Genomic DNA, 20,570 nt, shown 5'->3' with positions numbered 1-20,570 from the left:
TTGTATCTTTGGCTCAGGGGTGAATATAGTAAAATGCAAGACACTGCTGTGCTGTGTGTAAATAACCGTTCTTATAAGGTACTTATTTAAAGGGATGGAGTATTGTTTTGTCTTTATATTGTGCACATCACTGTCTTTCCCCAGTGAGTTTCTAACAGTCAGGTATCAACAGTAGTAACAGTAATTTCCACCTCTCCTTTTAAATGATGATACATTAAAAAGGGTATTAAATGATCTTTTAGTCCTGCCCATCAAAAAGATGCTCATAAAAGTTGATGCTCCTAGAAAAAAAAAAAAAAAAAAGATTTATACCGTTTCCCTGAATCTAATTTCTCTGCCCAGTAAATGATGTTTGGGAAGGATAGTGTGCAGTTACAGCCTCAATGAGGCAGCAATCAGCAGCACTATACTGTACTCTCTGTAAAAACACAGCACATTGGTGCACATTACAAGCCCAATGAGTAAATGTGGTGAAAGTATGGCAGACACATTAAACATTAACATGTTTTCCAAAGATTGTGTAAGGGTACATTGACATAACATACACCAATTCAGCCAAAACATTAAAAACCAGTAACTGGTTTTAATGTTTTGGCTGAATTGGTGTATATATACAGTATCTTGCAGGCCCTGAGCCAAGACGGTTAACAAGTAAACCTGACTGTTACGGGTTTAAGTCACATACTGTACGTGTTTCAGCACTTTTATTTGTCAAAATGTCTAAAAATCCAGTACATGGTAAAAAGAAGAAACACTTTTAAAAGAAATATTGGTCTCAGCGGAGCCCAACCTCAGCCTCAAAGAACACTGAGCCAGCTCTTCAGGATCAACATAAAATATAAAAAGAAACTCACATTTGCACAAAAAACAAAACAAAAACATTCGGTTCCTACATGCAGACTTTTAAGTTGGCTACAAATCAGATGATTTTATTTCTGGCGAGTCCATGAGGTCTGTCAGAGCAGGTACTCCAGGTGATCTGGTGTCGGAGAATCGCTTGGTTTCCAGAGGCAGGAAACCCATCTACCTGGAGGAGTTAGAGCTGGAACGAGAGCGGTGACGCCTGCGACCAGGAGATCTGGAGCGAGACCGGCGGCGTGCTGGGGACCGTCTCCTTGGGGAGCGGGACCTGCAAGGACGCAAAAAGAAAACACTTGTGGTTTGAAAGCAGAACGAATGAGAATACTTGATTGTTTTTAAACAAAGACCCTAAACATAAGTTTACACCACAATTGTGTGAAAAAAGGAGGTAGATGAGGTTGAGAGACTGACCTTCTCCTCATGCGTGGTGGGCTGCGACGCCACATAGGTGGTGGTGGGGGCATTCTGCGAGGAGGGGAGGGTCTACGAGGTGGAGGACGGACTCGCTGAGTCAATACAGCAGATGCAGAGATTTCCTGTCCGTCAATCTGACCTATTAATAACAAAGTCGGCGCAGAAAGTTAATCAACAGAAATGACCGGAGTAATCCTGCGAGACAGGGGCACTGAAACAATCACTTCCGCCTACCTCCATCCATGTGTTTGAGGGCCTTCTGTGCCTCCTCTGGAGTCTCAAACTCAACGTAAGCGTAGCCCCTGGACAGGTGTGGATGGAGCCTGTCCATTGGCATTTCAACCATTTTTATTTTCCCATAGGTGGAAAAGATCTCCTGGATGTGGTCCTGTTCAAAAAAAAACAGAGTTCACCTGTCAGAACTGCCGAAACAAAAATCCTTGAGTATCTGTGGAGGAATGATGTTATTGTTGACAGGCAAAATACTCCACAACATATGAAATACACTGCTGACAATTAAACAAAGTCCATTTATTGAACCATAATCATAATGGCACCATGTGAAAAAAATTTCTTTCATTCTTTCTCACTTTCTACAGTGCCAAATGTTTATCTCTACCTAGCTTGACGTTTCTGAGGTAATGCCATAATGTGAAATCATGACTAAACCTGTGAACAACCTTCCAATCAAGACTAGCAGCTTGAAAAGCAACAGTGTGCCCTTATTTTTGCTCAGCTATAGTGTGTTGCCATTTCTCCACTGACCTTGGTGACATTCCTGGTCAGCCGCCCCAGGTGAACTTTAGTTGGTTTGGGGCTTGGGCTTCTTTTCCTTCGTTCCTTATCATCTCCCCTCTTTTGTGTTTTGGACCTGCAGAACCGCAAGCAAAACACCGATCAACGTCATCACGATTTAAACGGGCAAAAATGCAAATATTGTGAAAACACCGTGCGGCTGCATTAGACAAAGTTATCTACGCTGAGCGTGAGCGGCGGCGGTTGTCATGGCGTCTACGGCTGGGGCTCGGGGAGCCCGAGGAGCTGGAAGAGGAGGAGGAACGAGAGCTGGAGGAACCAGAGCGACTGGAACCAGATGAGCTGGATCCACTTGAGGAGCCGGAGCTTGAGCCAGAGCTGCTGCTTGAAGTAGAGCTGGATCTGGATCTGGTCATAGTCAAAACAAAGAAAAACACATTTTATTACAAAATGTATAAATTTAAGAATGATATTGACGCTAACATAATTACAAATGATCACACATAGAAGTGATTTTAAAAAAAAACAAACCTGCTGCTGCTGCTGCCAGTGGAAGCGCTGCGGCGTTTCCTTACTTTGTCCCGCCCTCTCTCCTTGTCTCCGTCCTTCGTACCACTCTTCTCTTTGCCTCTGTCTTTTGTTTTTTCCTCCTCCTTCCGCTTTGTGGGTGATGGTGCCCTAAAGTCGGAGGCAAAGTGCTGTTACTTTGAGATCATATACATTGTGTACAGTGTAGGGCTGCAAAAATCAATCGTTTTCAGAAAATAGTGAAAATAATGTCTTCAGGTTGCTATTTTGTCTGATCAACAGTCCAAAACTCAAAGATATTCAAACTAAAATGGTACAAAACAATGAAATTCTGACTTTAAAGAAACTGGAACCAACAATAACCAGAACTTTTTGGCTGATAAATGACTGAAATGATTATTCGATTATCAAAATGGTCGGCCACCAATCAAACATCGTTTCAGAACTCACCAAGATGATCCAGCAGTGTGACAATAAAATTACTCAAAACCCACAAGTAATGAGTGGAAGAAGAAACAAAGTTTAAAGTGAATACAGACCGTGACACTTAACGTTATTGAGCAAATGCTGCTTCCACGGAAACATCTTAAAACTTCTTAACTGTACTGCCAACACCAGAAACCCGCCGCCATTGATTTTCATTCATAACAAGAAGCCAGTAGCTTGTAACGGGGTCGGCCGGTTTATCGATAATTGCTCTCTTCGTGAAGTGCACACACGATCAGAAAACGCGTTGGATTTTTTCGTATGCGATAACCTACATGCTGGAATTGAAACGAGCTGGAGTGCGGCCCAATAAAAGGATCGACTTACATTTCTTTCAAACGAGGTGATTTCGCTTCGACCACTTGCGGCCTAAGAAAACGTCGCTCGGTGATGACGACACAGCGGACGTTACGTGTGAGCCTGAGCGCCACTAACAACTCGTCTGTTTGTTTTTGTTGTTGTCGATAAAAAAGGAATGTGTGTTTATGTGCGTATAGTTGCATTTTAGCTATGCAAAGAGGAAATGTGACATCATGGTACGTGAATTGATTTAATCTAGTAGGAAACAACAATTGATCTTCCCTCTTGTCGACGAGGTTTGACAAGGTGAGCGCTCCACTTTATAACGTTTACTACTGCTAGCTGTTTTCGTTGGCCAGCTCAGCTAAAATCTGTTACTTAACGACAGATGCACTTCATACCAATGCATTCTTGTCACCACAACGAAAAATATTCGAACCAGTTCCCAATGTATATTAATCTATTGCTAGGATAGAGTAATGTTAGTTAGTGGCAAGTTTAAATAAGGTTTCATCCATTGACGCTGGTTGCTCTTGATTTTCTCCATGTAAATGTAAAACTAGGTTTTAATCTGCAAAAAAACAAGTATTTCTAATCAGTACCCACCTCGCACCTGTCGCTGATTTCATCAAGTAAAATGATGCCGTGACAGAAAAAATAATTAGTCGTTGGTATCTCTTTTTTTTTTTTCCACGCCTGTGTCATGTGTCACGTGTCTCATCCAAACCATGAAAGCTGAATAAAACCATGTAAACAGGGCGTTGTCATTTTTTCATAGACGATGTAGGATTAATTGACCCATGTTAAGGGACTGACTGGATCTGTTTAGCGTAAAAAAAAAAATTTACATTTTATATTTTTTTCACAACATTTATATTTTATCAACATTTATTACATATCGGAGTCAGTCAAAAGTTGGACTGACTTGATCGGGTGCCCAAACCTTTGCACACGCCACCAGAGTGCATTGACATTTGAAGACATTTGGAGACAGTTTTGCAACAGTGGCTGAATGTATTTACTTTTCACACCGAAAACTCAACAAAATCTGTAATTTACCAGAGGTGCCCTTCCACATAAGTGTATGTTATAATGAGAAAAGTTTTAACTGGGATACATTGGTACTGTATAATAACAAGAGTGCTTCTTGATATAATAAGATAAAGTGGCATGTTGTTCTAATGAGAAACGTTTCTTGTTACAACAGGATAATTTGGCATAAAACCAGAAAAATACGTCCCTATAATATGAAAAAAAAATGTTAAAACATGAAAAGGATCTCTTGAGAAATAGCAATATAAATGGTGGCAGCAATATATTACTGTATTGCTGGTATTCTCACATACAAGAGGATGTCACACGTGATTCACATTTTTACATATTTCTCAGTATTAAACATAAAACAAGCATAAGTTACAGTTTTTTGTTGTATGAATCTTCTAGAGATTTAAAGCCAAACGCACAGAGCTGCGCTGTTGAGAGAGACCATGGGCCGGCTGGATGATGCCGCCAAACACAAAGTGGTGGAGCTGCGGAAAGCTGGTCTGAGTTTCCGTAAGATCAAAGCTGTGCTGGAGCTGGAGAACATCAAGGTGTCTGCCCAGGCAATATACCTGTTCCTGAGGGAATTCCAAGGGAGGCCGCCAGGGAGGGTCAGACCCATGCAGGCTGGAAGCAGCACAACAACAGCACATGTGCAAGCTCGAGCCGGGGCAATACAAGAGAGCTGGAGTAACATTCATCTCCAAAACCTGCTACGGGAGGCATCTCACCATTCTGGCTTTACAGCAGCTGCAGACTTTGCCAAACAAACCTCCACAAATCCAGAAGCTAGTGCAAAGCAACCTGGGTATGGGGAGACCAGTGGAGGCAGCAGGCCAGAACAGCAACCTAAGGGAAATAAGGAAGAGAATGACATCCAGATTGTCAGCGTAACCTCCCTTGCACAGAGCAGCCAACAAAGAGGTCCCCAGTCCACTGTAACAAGAGCAGAGACAGGCACCGTGTCTTCCACACCAACAGCTTCTGGAGCATTCGTGAGGAGGAGAGTCACTCCTTCTCCAGCCACCAATTCAATGTTGGCAGCACGAAAGAGGCTTTTGGATAAAGCGTTGTCACACAGGATGAAGGTACCTACCAAACATAAGTTCCCTAATATGTTACAGTCTTAATTGTTATTAATTATTATTTACAATAGCACAGAATCTGTGTGATTTGCCAAATACTATAAGCATCAAACTGTCTTTCAGTCTTAACTTAAATAAAAAAAAATGTTTCAACAGTCATTCCATCAGGTGGTGTCATTGTTGAGGAAACATCACTCGAGTGTCCAAGGTTCTGATTTGAGAAGTGCAATGCCTCAGCCATCTGAAACTTATGATCTGACCACTGAAAAGGTGAAAAAAAGAGCAAAATTCAAACGCCATAACTGATCTCAGGCTTGAGACTTAACTTAAGTGTGTTCCAGCACTTTATTAAAGATAGTCTTTCTACTTCTTTTGACCAGCCCACAGGACCTGTTAAGTCTAGGGTTATATTTGTTCAATGAGTCTTATTGCTTTTAGTTAGTAGCTAGTAACTAGTAGCTGGTTCCAGGTTGTATTTCAGCATAGATCTGTCATAGTGTATGTCTTCACCTGATTATGGGAGTCTGACCAATTTAAGACTCAATCTTAAGTTTTATGTTTTATTTTTATGTAAGATGGCATTATAACTTTCATGATATCTTTTGAATATTGCACAGACTGTTATGGAGGGTCAGCCGGGAGGAGGTGGTGCCCCCAGGCGTTTTGTGACACAGAGACCAAGTCTGTCTCAACGTTCCCCCCACCCTGCTCCTCGGGTTGGCATTCGTCTTCCTAATCGGTCACCAGCACCTTTGACAACCTCAGCTCCTGGGGGGGCCGTCATCCGCCTACAGGCCCCTGGAGGCCAGGGTGCTACTCGTAGCGATGGGAACCCGAGCCCCCAGCAAGCCATCCAGGATTCCGGGGGGAGAAGTGGTTTGCAGGATCAGATTCAGACCCTGGGTTCTGAGGTGCGCAGCTTGGGCCTGGCAGTGAAGATGCTTGTTGATCAGCAGTGCCGCCTGGAGAGGGAGCAGGCACAGCAGACACACATTCAGAAGCAGATCCTCAGCACTCTACAGAGCCTCGCCTCCAAACTGGGACACTGTAGCAGTTCTCAACAGCAGCACAACAAAACTCCATCACCCTCTGCTTTGCCAGCAGCCTCTGCATCTACCTCCTTCAGCCAAGACACCTTTAGCTTTAGTCAAGGCACATATTCTCAGTGCAGCCAAACCCAGCCAAGTTACAACTCTTTAGAGAGTTTAGAAAATGTAGAGGCCTTTAAACTGCCAGGACTGAGCCCTACAAGCATGAATGGGTTTCCACCATGTAACAACACGGAGAACCTCCCACTTACTCACACGCCCCCTCAAACACAACCGTATGCAGCTGCATACACACAGCAAACCAGTCAAACACTCATGCCACCCTACACACAATCCTATGTCCCTACGTACAGCCAGTCACATTCTCAGAGTTTCAGAATATCAGAGAACAAATCGTCTGTTTTCCCAAGCAGCTGTTCAGCGAGGACTCTCCAGGACTGCAGTGTGTCCGCCCAGCCGGTAGTGACCTCTGACCACTCCGCACAGGATCAACACATCAATATTATCAAAGTGGAAGGACCATAGAGGACTTCAGATTCCACAGTGTTTTGGGACTATAAGGGCTCGGATGTTCTTAAGTATACTTATTTAAATACATGTTTTTACTATTAACATGCGCTGTAGCATTTTTAAAATTAATTTATTTCCAAAGTACATTTCAAGAAAAGACAAACAGCAATAGAAGAAGGGGATTACAGTGCTTTAGGAAAAATGTGGTCATGATTTGTCTTTACCATAGGCTATGAACACAGACAAAATGATAAATTATGTGCAGGCACTTTGTCATTTTTTGTGAAAACCCTCGTTTATTTTTTATCAACTTATTTTATATCACTAGGACTGGCATTATGAACTGTTACTTTTCATACCTCTATGCTAACTGAAAAAATAATAATAAAGAGCTTGTTATGATCCCATTTCAATGTGTAAGGTAGTAACATATTGAGAGTTTTCCACTAAAGCAAACACTAGAGGAAAAGTTAGGGGATCATCAAAGTAACTAGGATATGTAGTTTGGAGACCATGAATGTCCGTAGAAAATTTCATGGCAATCGATCCCACCGAGGCACGGTATCTGGCACCAAGACAATCGCAGGAGATCTTTTAAGTCCCGTAAGTTGTGAGGCGGAGCCACCGTGGTCTGTCTCTCCTCAGACAACTGCTGGTAGGTACTCACCACTGCTGACCCGGGACACCCCACAAGCCTTGCCCTTTCGGAGATGCTCCAACCCAGTCGCCGGGCCATGACGACATGGCCCTTGTCAAAGTCACGGTTGTCTCACTGTGAACTGGTGGGCCTATGCCTAATGAATAGGGATGAGAGCTCAAGTCACACCAAGCCTGACGCAGCGTCAATGCCAGGAGTAAACAGTAAACGGTCACCTTTAGGTTGTCTTCGTGGTAGTGAGAATTCATATTCCCAGATGCCTCAGAAGTATTGAAAATAAGTGTCAGTGATACTGTCACTTTTGAAAGGAGCGGTTTTGTATTCAACAACCACAGACTGTACTCGTATGTTGTGTGAGTCACTACAAAAGAAGTTCCATGTTCTCTTGGGTCATTCAACAATTTTCTGTTCATCATATTCACTTAAAACCTGTATGTGATACATGTACTATTTGAATCTCATAGCCCCTTAAGGTTTTTTATTAGAGAGTCAGTGTGCGGTCTTTACAATCATAATTAGAGTATGTACAATATTTCCTCTCCTTTTAACACCTGCATTAGTGCATCTATTATTTTAGTTTTATTTTATATTAACTATATTTTAGTTATAGTTTTGTTCCCATACCCCAGGAAACTATTAGCTTTTCCTCTCGGGCCACAAAGGAATTCACCAAACCCCTGCACACTTGTGGATTAAGGGTCTCCTGTGAACCCCTTAATCACCTCTGTCATCTTCTTTCTATCTGCAAATGCACCCAGATCAGTTGCTCTCGGCCTCCAAGCCAGCTGAACAACCTTGGAAAGCTGTTGTATAACTGTTACACAAAAAAACAGGCTTCATAGTTAATCTGTCCAGTCTCTCCAGAAGCAGACCGAATATTAAGGGGCATTTTTTTGACTGAATGCAGAAAAGTCACTGACAACCACCAAGCAGAGCCAACTGTAGGATTGCTGGAAAAATGAGTGTGGTGTTTGATTCCAGTGCCCACTGCAAAGGATCATCACAAAACAGCGTACTCTTCAGTGGATATAACCTTAGTAACAATCCATTTGGAGTCCTACTGAGGTTCAGATGGGCTGGGTAAAGCTGTAGAGCTGGGGGAAACAGAATGTGGTTTCATCCTCAGGAATTATTATTTGGAGGATGGGTTGGCCTCAGCGTCCGGTGAAGTCAAAGCCATTTATCTCTTCCAAATAGCTTAAAAGCGCACAGATCGGGGAGGCCTTTACACTGAAAGAGCAAGCAACGGCTTTAAGGATCTGGATTCGAGGGCTGACCTTTTAGCGCTCTGACAGTTTTGAAGTTAAGATTTTCATTCCAAGTGTTGCAAAATGGTAAATCTTTCACTCAGTGAGGTAAACTGTCCACATTGATCAATCAGCCAGTCCAATCACATTCAGTGGGATTTGCCACTCCCACCAGAAAGTTGGGCACTATGGTGGCATGGTCTGCCAGCTTAACTGATCCGGAACGGGTCATTCTGTAAACGGACAGATTGTTTGTCTGCTAAGATGCCTTTACGATGGCAATAGTTGCCATATGGTCCTGGGAGCCCTGCATACTATACTGACAAATTTATATCTATACCAGGTGGAGAGGGTTCTGACTTTAGTTTGTATTTGTTATATATAAATGACACAAACAGGCAGGTTGAAGTATGGCACCCTTAAAAGTCTCCCCAAGCTGCTTTGTCTTTCAGTCCACGGGACAGTCAGACAGTCCGCATGTAGTCTCAAAAGAATCGAAACTTTGAAATTACAACATACTGGTTGGTTTAGTGTCAGAGGGAAAAAACCTGAAACAACTAGCCTGTCTGTCTCATAGGTCATATGTTTTGTTGTTTGTTTTTTTTTTTTTTTTGGGGGGGGGGGGGCTGAGTTGTTACTATTTATGTCGGTAGTAGATTCTTAATATAAATTGTTTGGCAGTACCTGTACTGAAGGAGAGCTCGTGAGTTGAGTGTTCCCTTTAGCTGGGTCCACCATAGATCTGAACTCTTGGTCATCATATTTAAATCTTTTACCTTAGACAAAACGACAGATAATATTGGAGACAACAGAGCTCACTGGCTGGGTTGTGTCAAAGGGTTTACCGGAAAGAAAAAAAGTGTCTGATCATTGAACGTGGACAGTTTACCTTGCTCAGTGAAAGATTTACCATTTTGCAACACTTGGAATGAAAAGCTTAACTTCAAAACCGTCAGAGCGCTAAAAGGTCAGCCCTCGAATCCAGATCCTTAAAGCCGTTGCTTGCTCTTTTAGTGTAAAAGCCTCACCAATCTGTGCGTTTTTAAGCTATTTGGAAGAGATAAATGGCTGTGACTTCACTGGACTAAAAGTGCAACATTGACATTGTTTACAGAAGGGGACCGAGCAGACTCTACTTCTTGAGGAAGCTTGGGTTGCATCATGTGTGTAGGAAGATGTTGCAAACTTCTATCAGTGTGTTGTTTTGAGTGCATCTTTTCTGCTGGTTTTTCTGACACAAAAACTGACTGAACTAACGGATCAGAAACGCTGGCGCTGTGCTGGCAACTTCTCAGGAGCCCTTGGAGGCAGTAGGGAGGAGAAGAATGCACAGACAGTAAATAACAAGGAAAATATCCAGAGTCCTCTTCTTCAGAACCTGGAGAACCTCCAGGAGGAATTTTGCCTCTCCAGGCTGTACATAGGTAAGTGTACAGCAGGGTGTAGCCAGAAGCAATAAAAGTGTGAAAGCACAAATTTCTTATGTTTCATATACAGAAAACTAATGAGCTGAGTACACTTTCACTGCAGGGTGCAGTGTTTCTCAATCCACAACTTTAAAATATATTATGAATATAAACTGTGTTTTGACTTTTAACAGTAGTAGAAATATTTAAATATTAAAATAGATTCCTCAGTCACAACTGTATGAGCAAAAGCAGGAAAATCTTTTTACTAATACTTTTTACAAATAAAATTAATGATGGCTCTACTGTATTCAAGTGTCAGTTGTGGCCACATGTTTTTGCTGCTCTCGTGGAGGTCCCTAATTATCTCCAATTTTCACACCACTCCAACTAAATTGTGATTTTCTATTAAGCATGTCATGGTGTATATTAATCTGCTGAGGGCCCAAAGGCAAACTACTTACTTACTTTACTGATGGACCCGAATTGATCACCCCCACATCCTGCCCTCTGTGCATGTAATAACAGAATAATAATATAATAATAATATAATATAACAATAATATAACATATAACAATAATATATGGGACTATATGGGCTCGGATGTTCTTAAGTATAGTTATTTAAATACATGTTTTTACTATTAACATGCGCTGTAGCATTTTTAAAATTAATTTATTTCCAAAGTACATTTCAAGAAAATACAAACAGCAATAGAAGAAGGGGATTACAGTGCTTTAGGAAAAATGTGGTCATGATTTGTCTTTACCATAGGCTATGAACACAGACAAAATGATAAATTATGAGCAGGTACTTTGTCATTTTTTAATATTTTATTATTATATTTTATATATTTAATATTTTATTTAATATTTTTTAATATACTTAAATAACAATTTAAACCTATTGATTAGTATTATAAATGTTAGGGACAACTGTATAACTCATATTTTATATAATCACCTTAAAGAATTGAGGTGAGAATTGAGAACAACAAAGTGAGTGCTCCTTTGCATTCATGGAAAATCTTTTTCACTGAGTGATGTGGCGAAGAAGCTACCTGAACCTCAAAAGGCTGGAGATACTGCAAGGAGAGGGCAACAGTTCCCTATAGCCAGTTGCTGTCTAATCTCTACACAAAATGATCACAAGACGTCCCCTAACACATTATGGGTGACCACAATCAGCATCGTGGGAATTCCCAGTCCCGCCATGGCATAAAAAACACAACACAATAATCAAGAAGTCCCAGCTGTCTTCCTCATTGGCGACTGACAGCACACAGCTCGTGAGGCAAAGGGCTGAGGGTGAAGCCCACAGCTGGTGTCAGGTCCAGCTCATCCTCTGTAACTCCAGGTGGAGGAGTGAAACGAAAGCGCTGAAGGAGGGAGGTGAAGAAGAGGAAGAGCTCCATTCTGGCCAGACTCTCTCCGAGGCACACCCTGCGACCTGCAAGAACCAACAGCTGCAGTTGAGTTGAACATGATCGTGTGTGTACAACCATGAAATATCAGTAATCTCTAGAGTGCAACAGCCAACAAGGTTGTTATACCGGCAGAAAAGGGCATGAAGGCATCTCTCCTGACGAATTTACCCTCCCTATCCAGGAAGTGGGAAGGGTTGAAAGTTTGTGGGCTCTCCCATTCGTTCTCATCATACAGGACAGAAGTGAGAAGAGGAAACACTGTAGTTCCCTAGAAGCAAAAGAAGAAAAGCAGATCTCACAACAAGAGCACTATTTTCCGAGACGGAAGATCCAACTATCCAACAAAAACAAATTGGTGTGGATTTGGACTGATGAAAGAAACTGACCTCTTTGATAAAGTAACCCTGGAAGTTGACGTCTCGACTGGTTTTGTGAGGAACAGACATGGGGGCAACGTTGGCCACTCTCTGTGTCTCATGGATAACAGCGTCGGTGTACGGCAAGTTCTTCCTGTCCTCTACTCGTATCTGGCGGCTTCCAACTTCCCTGCTCAGCTCCTCCTGGACTCGTTCTGGATGCACAATAAACTGAGATTAAATCTGGCAACCACGTGATGCTACTTTAACCCCAAATTTGTGTGAGCACTGCAAACTGAGGGGAGCCTGTGGACGTATTTTTGCACCTTGAATATGAGGGTACTTGGCCATTAAAAGTAGACACCACTGAAGTGTACTTCCTGTGGTGTCAGTCCCAGCTGAAAACAAAGTTGTGACACTGTAGAGCAGGTTGTCGTTGTGGTAGTGTGAATCCTTAATTCCTGACTCCTAGCATGAAGTACAGAAAAGAGGGATCACATCTGATGAGTGATGAGTATTATCAGTCTAGGAGTGGATTCAAAGGGAGTTAGACACCTCACCTTCAGATTTTGCTTACGGGTCAGGAATGCATCAATGAAGCATCGGCACATCTCAGGGTTTAGAGTCTCATTCAGTTGTGCTATCTTCGTTCTCGCTTCCATTTTATTGGCTTCCACAAGCCTCAACAAATCCCTCCGGTTCTTAAGACAAGGGCCCAACCAAGGGAAAATGTTGTAAAGCTGTAAAAGCGCACAATAAAAACAAAATAAATATTGCAGGATTTAACCCAACAATCATGAGAGCCATGAGATCTTAAGCCCCAGCTGGATTCATTTTAATCAACGTTTTTGCTTGCTTTTGTTTTTCATTCCCTTGTTGTGTTTCAGTTAGAAAAATATTTGGTGGCATTTTACGGGTCGTGAATTCCAAATCAATATCTGATAAAATCCTAAAACACTTCCCAGAGAACTAGTACCCTTTGAATTTATTCATTTTGACTGCTAATGTGATCTGGATAGTCTTTCAAGCAGTGCCGAGCACAGCAGGTCAGCTGAACATGCGGGAAAAATCTGATTGTAAAAATGTAAAAAATGTCTAAAGGCACATGTCAGAATTATAATAATCCAGAATAAAGTTTCCAATAAATTAACACATATTTGCTTGGGTTTAAATGCACAGCTTTTCCATGGAAATTCCTATTTTCCCTCCAAAATCACATAGTTCTTTCCAGCAAATTAATATGGACTTATTAAATGTGTAATTTAAAAATAAAAAATTGGAAAATAAAGTTTTAGCCAATATTTCATGGACTACAACAACAACAGATTTCATCTTTTAAGCCCTAGGTTTACAAGCCTTCGATATGCACAGCAATGTAAAATTTCCTTGTCATCATTAAGTCACTATCTAGTACCATGATGGAAGCTGATCCTGTCAGACGGATGGCCTCATGGTCTCTTTCCACTAGACTTTGGAGGTCATGGTCGTTGTAGTCAAACCTCCTCCCAAACATGAGACCTGATATGATATTTGAAGCTGCATATGTAACTGTTTTGGCGTTGCTGAAGGCTTTGCCTGAGAGAGAAAGAGTTGCAGACAAGAGTCAGACAGAAACTGTAAATTGTTCAAGGGGCTGCTACAAGCTAAAAAGGTGGGTGTAAAATTGACCTAGTCTGGGACAATCCAGCACTGACACAATACCGGGTTAACTTGACCTAATAACAATGGGTTGTTTTGACCCAGTGTTTGTGTTGTGTTTTTATATGACTGTATATCACTTTGATATTTACCCAAACTAAAGTATGATTACTTTGACCCAGTATTTGACACAACAAGCCGAAATTTTAACTTAAAACTGTCACACATGTACCGTTAGTTGTACAAAATGATGCAAAATCTACGAAGGATACAGTTATTGTCAACCATCAGTAAAAAATAGTGGCATATAAATTGAAATAGAGCTGTAGTATATTAAAAGTACTTATACAGAACTATTAAAGGATAAAAAACATCAACACTGGCTTAAACAACCCCGTCTCAGCTGGTTTCTACCCTACAGGTACAGGACAAAGTTAATCCCGCATTGAGTCAATTTTTTTTTTGGTGTGTATAAAAATCTGCGCAGTGATTTAGGGGAGAAACTGGTACCTTCATGTCGTTGAAATTCGTCAGCCAGGTGGTGACATTCCTCAATGATTTTTTGTTCACTAATCTTCTTGCCCATCCCAAACTCTCTCAGTGTACTCAGAGCAAAACGCCTCATTTCTTTCCACGAATCACCATTGGCAAATAAAACGCCTGAAAACAAATGGGGTTGACTTGTTTTAACCCTGACAAAAACAATTAAAATAAAAATAAATAAATACTCTCAAAACATTTTCTTACCATTTCCTTTGTTGAAGTCATAGAATATGGGATTGATGTCTCTGTCTCCAAACTCCTCCGCATGGTTGACCAGAGCCTGTTTGACTGTCCTGTATCCTGCCAGGACAACCACCTTCTTAAGTCCAAAGTAGACTGTGAACACTGGTCCATGTTTTTTGGAAAGCTAAACACATCAAGGCGAGTAAAAGTGAGACTCCCAGTCCGAGATAAAAATGTACTGGTGGGTTGTATTTCCTGACTTCTAATGTAGATATATTGGCATATGCAAGTAATATTACTACTAAAATAAAAATGAACAGTCTCCTATCAGAGCAGATGGAAGGAATCGCATTCTTTCAAATAAACAAGACATTTCTCACATCAAAAAGTGAGTTGTAAAGTCTGTTGAGATCCAACTGATGGAGGTTACCAAGCAGGGGAAGAGGTTTAGGACCCGGAGGGTCCCTCCGATTTTCTTGGGAGCTGAAGCTGGAGTAAAGAAGTTGGAGGAAGAGCAGGCCCACGAGGGCCAAGAGCAGGGAGAATGAGGTGGAGGACTGAGGAAAATCTTCCAACATGGTCCTAGAGTCTCCTAGAGGCTTCCCCCCCCCGACCCCTTTTAGGAACACAAACCCCCTTAAACTGAACAGCTGTCGTCGCTGTCGACCAGAGCCTTCCTCGAGCAGGGCAGGAGTGACCTTTAGACGTTGCGACGATTCCTATTCGAAGGACACGCGATATGCCTGAGCTTTGGGGAGCAATTAAATGGGCGGGGCCTATATCTAAGAGGCCCCCACCTGCTTGTGGAAAAGCGCCTCCCCGCGAATCGTGAGCGGAGCGGCCACGCATCCCGTTCGGCTGCCACTGCGGAGACACGCGCGGCAAGGCTCGCGGCGGACGGTCTGCGGTCCGCCTGCCGCTCACGACGCCGAGCAGCTTAATGTCAGGGTGGTAGGTCCTTCAGATGTGTGTCCCCGCCTCGTCCCCAGGCCTTTTCGTGTACTGTGTGTCTGTAATCGGCGGGTGAATAGAAGACCTGCACTGGCCTAAATGCGGAGGTGTTCCCGCCCTCCGGTCCCCCAGAGCAGCTCGTTTCCCTCCCTTTCGTATTGGAGGACAAGCGGGCTGTGTATTGTTGCAAGTTGTAAAGCTGGGTTTCTCCTGGGAATTTTTCAGACTGACTGAATGGCACACCAATGGGTTTTTTTTTATTTCCAAATCCACCATCTGGGCGGGGAGCCACCTTCAGGCTTGACCCCCTCTTGTAACATGGAAACTGAATCTGCGACCTGGCATGGCAGTTACAGCCCAGTGGGCGATAAGCCGGATTAAGCAACCACCCCCCTTTTCACCACCTTCCAACAGATTTATATCCTCCTTGCGTGTATTTAGGTGAAAAGAGATATCTGGCTTAGCAGGTTTTCCCCACCTCAGCCAGTTTAAATTCCATAATCCACCCCCTTGCACACCAACAAGTACTGAGACACCTCTCGTAATGCAAAGAAAATGGTTGTTTTTCTTGACAAGACCCAAATAAACGGTGCTGTATTGACACCAACCCTAAGACTGCTGGTATTAAACCCCAAGGAACTGTGTAGCAAGTTAACACTGCTAGTTAATCAGCCAAATCTATTTATTCTGGAACATGATCTCTCGAATCTGCTCTTCTCCGGCTCTGCCACGTTGTGTTTTCAGCCAAAGCTGTTTCAGGAGCAGGTCTAATGTGACTTATTCACTCCGCTGTTATGCACCTCAGCACCATGAATGAAGAGGCATTTGGGCTGATGGTCAACTGATTGTCAGCTGACGAAACCATAATTTAAAAGAACTTTAACCATATTTTCCCTTCATGAAATCCTTTGCATTGCCTTTACTTTTTGTCTGTTTTCATCACAGGATGTTGGCGAAAGGAATTTAAACAGTATTTTTTTGATTTATGTCATCCAGATGGAAAAACACACGGGGGCAAAAACAAGAGATCAAAATTTATTTACAGTCAATAAATGACACGATTTCTACCATTTGCTGGTAAAATTATCTTTGACAGATTTGCAAAATGCATCCGCAGTGGCTGAGAAACAGGAATATCCTATGCTAGTCTCTCACTATAAAAGTGAACATACACACCCAAATTCTATCAACCTGTGTAAACCAATTTCTACAAATTACAAACAACATGCAGGCTAGTCAGTGTCGCCGCCATTCATTTTTCCATTAGCATCTCGGGCAACTAACATGGCTCTTCTGTCTCTTGATGTCATTCCGCCTTTGTTCACCGATCCCGGTCATGAGGATGGGGACATCTGCAGGCTGCTGAGCACACAAAGCAGTGGTGCACGGCAAGGTAAATAAATGTGAACGCTGCCCCGTGTGAGAGTGAGTAAAACAATATTCATGTCGCTGACACAGGCAGTATATAATGCCGTGCTCTGGCTGCCGTCCTCACTGGCGACTGACAGCACACAGCTCGTGAGGCAAAGGGTTGAGGGTGAAGCCCACGGCTGCCGTCAGGTCCAGCTCATCCTCCGTAACTCCAGGTGGAGGAGTGAAGCGAAAGCGCTGGAGGAGGGAGGTGAAGAAGAGGAAGAGCTCCATTCTGGCCAGACTCTCTCCGAGGCACACCCTGCGACCTGCAAGTACAAAGAGGTGCAGAAATGGCGTATGTTCAAGTGTAAACTAAGTCAAATCTGTAAAGAACAAAAAACCTGAAAAAGCTGTTAAACCTGCAGAAAAGGGCAGGAAGGCATCTCTCCTGACGAATTTACCCTCCCTATCCAGGAAGTGGGAAGGGTTGAAAGTGTGTGGGCTCTCCCATTCGCTCTCATCATACAGGACAGAAGTGAGGAGAGGAAACACTGTAGTTCCCTGGAGGCAAAAGAAGAATTAAAGCACTTTCAGGTTTTCATAGGTGGAAGAACCAACAAAAACAAATGACTGTGGATAAGTGTGTAGATAGATGTGAGTAGCTGACCTCTTTGATAAAGTAACCCTGGAAGGTGACGTCTCGACTGGTTTTGTGAGGAAGAGACATGGGGACAATGTTGGCCAGTCTCTGTGTCTCATGGATAACAGCATCAGTGTACGGCAGATTTTTCCGGTCAATTACCTGGACCTGACGGCTTCCTATCACCCGGCTCAGCTCTTCCTGGACCTGGTCTGGGGCCAAAACATTAGAAATTAATATTCTTTGTCTGCAGTTTAAATGTTCTAGGTTTCTATATTTTGCTTTTGGGCAATTTTTAAAAGGCGCCTACAATACTCATTCAAATATTGTTTGAAGAACTGTCATTAGCCAGCTGTATATTTTCCATTTTCTCCTACACTGCAAAAAAAAAACAACCTTTCTACAAACAAACAAAATATTTGTTATCTAGAGAAATTAAGATTGACATTTCTGATCTATTTCTAAGCCCAAATTAGAATTTAATATATTAAAACGAGATGACAGAGACAGATCCGACAGATCTTGAATTTAGACACTAATTCTTCTGTTTATTTTACTTGTGAAAAGCTTCACATGGGGGGTTTATCACACAGAGGTGTTCAGCCAGGTGCTGAAACCAAGTTTCTTTTGCCCTTGTCTTTGTCAAGTATTTAAGGGTATACCCACAGGTAAAAACGTAAATGCACGACAACGAGGACAGATTCACAAAGCCCCTCTCTGTCCTTACCCTGTATATGTGGATATTTGGCCATAAACAGCAAACCCCATCTCAGTGTAGTGGCTGTGGTGTCAGTACCAGCAGCGAACAAGTTGGCTATTGTGAATATCAAGTTCTTCTCACTGTAGTGAGTGTCCATAACACGAGAGCTCTAGGAGAAAGAACACCCACATATCAGTATAAAATAGCTGTGTGCCACATTGCTATTTTTGTGTTGACCTACCTCTTCCTTCTGCTTCCGAATCAGGAAACAGTCCACGAGGCCCCTGCATGTGTGAGGGTTCAGTGTCTCTTCCAGCTGCTTGATTAAATCTTTGTTGTCCCTGACGGTCATTTTGACATTTTTTAATATCAGCTGCCGGTTTTTTATCCAGCTGACAAGCCTGGGAAACATGTTGTAAAGCTGTGACACAACAAAAAAAAAAAATAAATAACAGAGGCTACTTAAGATCAGCGTGCACCAAACAGCAATCCAAGTAGACAGATTTTGTGGAAATATAGAGAAGGAAAAAATTCGGTTCGTTTAACACAGTAAACAGCAGCTCCTGCGCCACAGGAGTGTATAAACTCATATAAGAATCAAATAGAGAGTTCATTACTTGCAGAATACTGTATGTACTCATAAATATTCAGCATTTTGACACACGTTTCATCGGTTATTTACCACAGTTAAATAAGTGTTTTCCATCACCATATAAATGCCGTTTCTAACTATTTTTTATTGACACTTTCTTCTGTTGTTTTGTTGTTTAAAATTTTCCCCAAAGCAACAATTTAAGCTGCTACTATGAAGTTATTGTCATTAGTACATTCATTGAAGGAAAAATTGTCCTATTTAACTATGTTCTAATTTACCTTACTGTAAATGTTTTTGTATTTGTTTCAACAAGCAACTTACAGTCTACATGCAGTAGATCCCGTTTGTGAGTTATCGTTGCCTACTTAAATTAGCTTTCATGCCCTCCCCCTTGAAACGGCACAATTTCAAAAAGCAACCACGAGGCTCACCTGGACTGATGCAGAACCTATGATGCATATGTTCTCGTGTGCTCGTCTCACCAGGTTCTTGAATCGGGGGTCACTGTATTCAAAGCGGCTTCCGTACACGATAGAGGAGATAATATTGGACGTCGCATAATTCACCGGACACGTTGTATCAAATGGTTTCCCTTTAAAGGACACGAGGAACTAATTACATGATCAAGCTGAGGTACAACAGGGAAAATTTAAAATGTCGCACTGAGTTTATACCAAGAGAATGCCTGGCTGTTCCGGACACCTCAGTTACTCTCCCTATTAAAACAGTATGTGGTAATTGGTCATTATACAAGGTTTCCTGATATGGAACATAACCGACCTCGCGGAGGAAACATCGCTCAGCATTACAACTTCCTTACATCCCCCTCATTAGTTATTTTTGTGCATCAGAACAAATGACCCCCATACCTTTATGCTTTTCGAAGACTTGGATCAGATAGCGGCATTCCTCGGAGATTTTCTCCTCAGCTACTCTTTTGCCCATCCCGAAGTCTCTCAGGGTGGTGAGGGCAAAACGTCTCAGCTCCTTCCACGATTCTCCATTTGCAAACAGAATTCCTATCGAAGATCAAAGTTGAATGAAAGCTGTATGCGTCAGACACATGTTACGACGTGTAATACTCATCAGGGATTCTCGTGATTTGAACAAACCAGGAACTGAATGATATGAAAAGTGAAACTTTTTTTTGAAAAGAGTGTAATATCAAACAGATGACAAATACGATGCCCTTAGTGATTTTGCTTTTGTGCTAATATATAAAAATATATTAAAGGTTTTGTAAAGGAAGGTCATACCGTGACCTTGATTAATATCATAAAATATAGGGTAGATGCTTCGGTCTCCAAACTCTTCTGCGTAGCTGACCAGAGCCTCTTTGACTGCCTTGTATCCAGCCAGGACCACCACTTTATTGGTTCCAAAGTGAACTGTAAATACAGATCCATATTTCTCTGAAAGCTGGAAAAATAAACATTGCAGTCACGTGTCAGAAATCGTTAAAAAGAAACATTTATTGTCGCAAAAGTGTATAAATTTTAAATTTAAAGAAGTTGCGACGTGTTACAAAATGGCTTTGTTTTGGATCAGGAGTGCTAGACTCACCTCATAGAGGGTTTTGTAGGGTCTTTTGAGATCGAGCTGCAACAGGTTTCCAAGCAGGGGCAGAGGCCTCGGCCCTGGGGGCTCCTTCCCTGTTTCATCGGAGCTGAAGCAAGTGAAAACAAGGTAAAGGACGAGCAGGAGAGCAACAGCCCCCAACAGGGTGGTGGGACTGGAGAAGAGAGAGGAAGCATAATCATCCCAAATAGCCATTTTTTTTCCGCTGTTGTTGTTCTCCTTTGACCCAACTACTAACACACAGAGTTCAATTTATGTTCACATG

The 20,570-nt window shown here is 42.2% G+C and overlaps 4 protein-coding genes across 7 annotated transcripts; 1 reads left to right on the top strand and 3 right to left on the bottom strand.

Annotated features, from left to right (window-relative positions):
- Positions 1-671: 671 nt before the first annotated feature.
- Positions 672-4,057, bottom strand: LOC120788441 (RNA-binding protein with serine-rich domain 1-like). 3 transcript variants are annotated; one of them, XM_040124280.1, is made up of 7 exons: positions 3,952-4,057; positions 2,563-2,709; positions 2,254-2,439; positions 2,041-2,146; positions 1,510-1,663; positions 1,273-1,414; positions 672-1,129 (listed from the first exon to the last, which is right to left on the bottom strand). In XM_040124280.1, the coding sequence occupies exons 1-7, from the start codon at positions 3,972-3,974 to the stop codon at positions 1,024-1,026; spliced, it is 864 nt and encodes a 287-aa protein (XP_039980214.1). In that variant the 5' UTR covers positions 3,975-4,057; the 3' UTR covers positions 672-1,023. The 3 variants fall into 3 exon arrangements, with proteins under 3 accessions (XP_039980214.1, XP_039980213.1, XP_039980215.1); XM_040124279.1 differs by lacking the exon at positions 3,952-4,057 and adding an exon at positions 3,373-3,503; XM_040124281.1 differs by lacking the exon at positions 3,952-4,057 and adding an exon at positions 3,321-3,353.
- On the top strand, positions 3,539-11,019 carry LOC120788440 (flocculation protein FLO11-like). Of its 2 annotated transcripts, XR_005707237.1 has the most exons (5): positions 3,539-3,651; positions 4,789-5,474; positions 5,628-5,741; positions 6,089-7,112; positions 10,970-11,019. XR_005707237.1 is itself a non-coding variant. In XM_040124278.1 (4 exons), the coding sequence occupies exons 2-4, from the start codon at positions 4,833-4,835 to the stop codon at positions 7,043-7,045; spliced, it is 1,713 nt and encodes a 570-aa protein (XP_039980212.1). In that variant the 5' UTR covers positions 3,539-3,651; positions 4,789-4,832; the 3' UTR covers positions 7,046-7,437. The 2 variants fall into 2 exon arrangements, 1 of the variants encoding a protein (XP_039980212.1); XM_040124278.1 differs by lacking the exon at positions 10,970-11,019 and having other exon boundaries at positions 6,089-7,437.
- Positions 10,944-20,500, bottom strand: LOC120788443 (cytochrome P450 2K1-like). The gene is given in 15 exon segments (XM_040124283.1): positions 10,944-11,608; positions 11,610-11,791; positions 11,895-12,036; positions 12,155-12,339; positions 12,451-12,592; positions 12,685-12,864; positions 13,539-13,699; positions 14,273-14,422; positions 14,510-14,672; positions 14,869-15,045; positions 18,374-18,553; positions 19,159-19,319; positions 19,597-19,746; positions 19,984-20,146; positions 20,291-20,500. Coding segments are annotated over 15 exon segments (2,445 nt in total). The 3' UTR covers positions 10,944-11,509.
- On the bottom strand, positions 16,502-18,367 carry LOC120788442 (cytochrome P450 2K1-like). Its single transcript, XM_040124282.1, has 4 exons — positions 18,160-18,367; positions 17,460-17,644; positions 17,212-17,353; positions 16,502-17,118 (listed from the first exon to the last, which is right to left on the bottom strand). Exons 1-4 carry the CDS (start codon positions 18,287-18,289, stop codon positions 16,931-16,933), a joined length of 645 nt encoding a protein of 214 aa, XP_039980216.1. The 5' UTR covers positions 18,290-18,367; the 3' UTR covers positions 16,502-16,930.
- Positions 20,501-20,570: the final 70 nt, after the last annotated feature.

The sequence above is a fragment of the Xiphias gladius genome, chromosome 3 (genome assembly GCF_016859285.1).
Source record: "Xiphias gladius isolate SHS-SW01 ecotype Sanya breed wild chromosome 3, ASM1685928v1, whole genome shotgun sequence".
Taxonomy (NCBI): domain Eukaryota; kingdom Metazoa; phylum Chordata; class Actinopteri; order Istiophoriformes; family Xiphiidae; genus Xiphias; species Xiphias gladius.
This window is presented reverse-complemented; position numbering and strand designations above follow the sequence as displayed.

Bases quoted from the DNA above. Each gene is read 5' to 3' on its own strand.
- LOC120788440 (XM_040124278.1), top strand. From the start codon at position 4,833: ATGGGCCGGCTGGATGATGCCGCCAAACACAAAGTGGTGGAGCTGCGG. The intron at 5,475-5,627 runs GTACCTACCAAA...ATGTTTCAACAG, and splicing joins CGTTGTCACACAGGATGAAG to TCATTCCATCAGGTGGTGTC. The intron at 5,742-6,088 runs GTGAAAAAAAGA...AATATTGCACAG, and splicing joins ATGATCTGACCACTGAAAAG to ACTGTTATGGAGGGTCAGCC.
- LOC120788442 (XM_040124282.1), bottom strand. From the start codon at position 18,289: ATGGACACTCACTACAGTGAGAAGAACTTGATATTCACAATAGCCAAC. The intron at 17,354-17,459 runs GTCAGCTACTCA...TTTTGCCTCCAG, and splicing joins AGGGTTACTTTATCAAAGAG to GGAACTACAGTGTTTCCTCT. The intron at 17,119-17,211 runs GTTTAACAGCTT...TTGTACTTGCAG, and splicing joins CTTCCTGCCCTTTTCTGCAG to GTCGCAGGGTGTGCCTCGGA.
- LOC120788441 (XM_040124280.1), bottom strand. From the start codon at position 3,974: ATGAAATCAGCGACAGGTGCGAG. The intron at 2,710-3,951 runs GTGGGTACTGAT...CTCCGACTTTAG, and splicing joins AAATCAGCGACAGGTGCGAG to GGCACCATCACCCACAAAGC. The intron at 1,130-1,272 runs GTCAGTCTCTCA...GCGTCCTTGCAG, and splicing joins CCACCACGCATGAGGAGAAG to GTCCCGCTCCCCAAGGAGAC.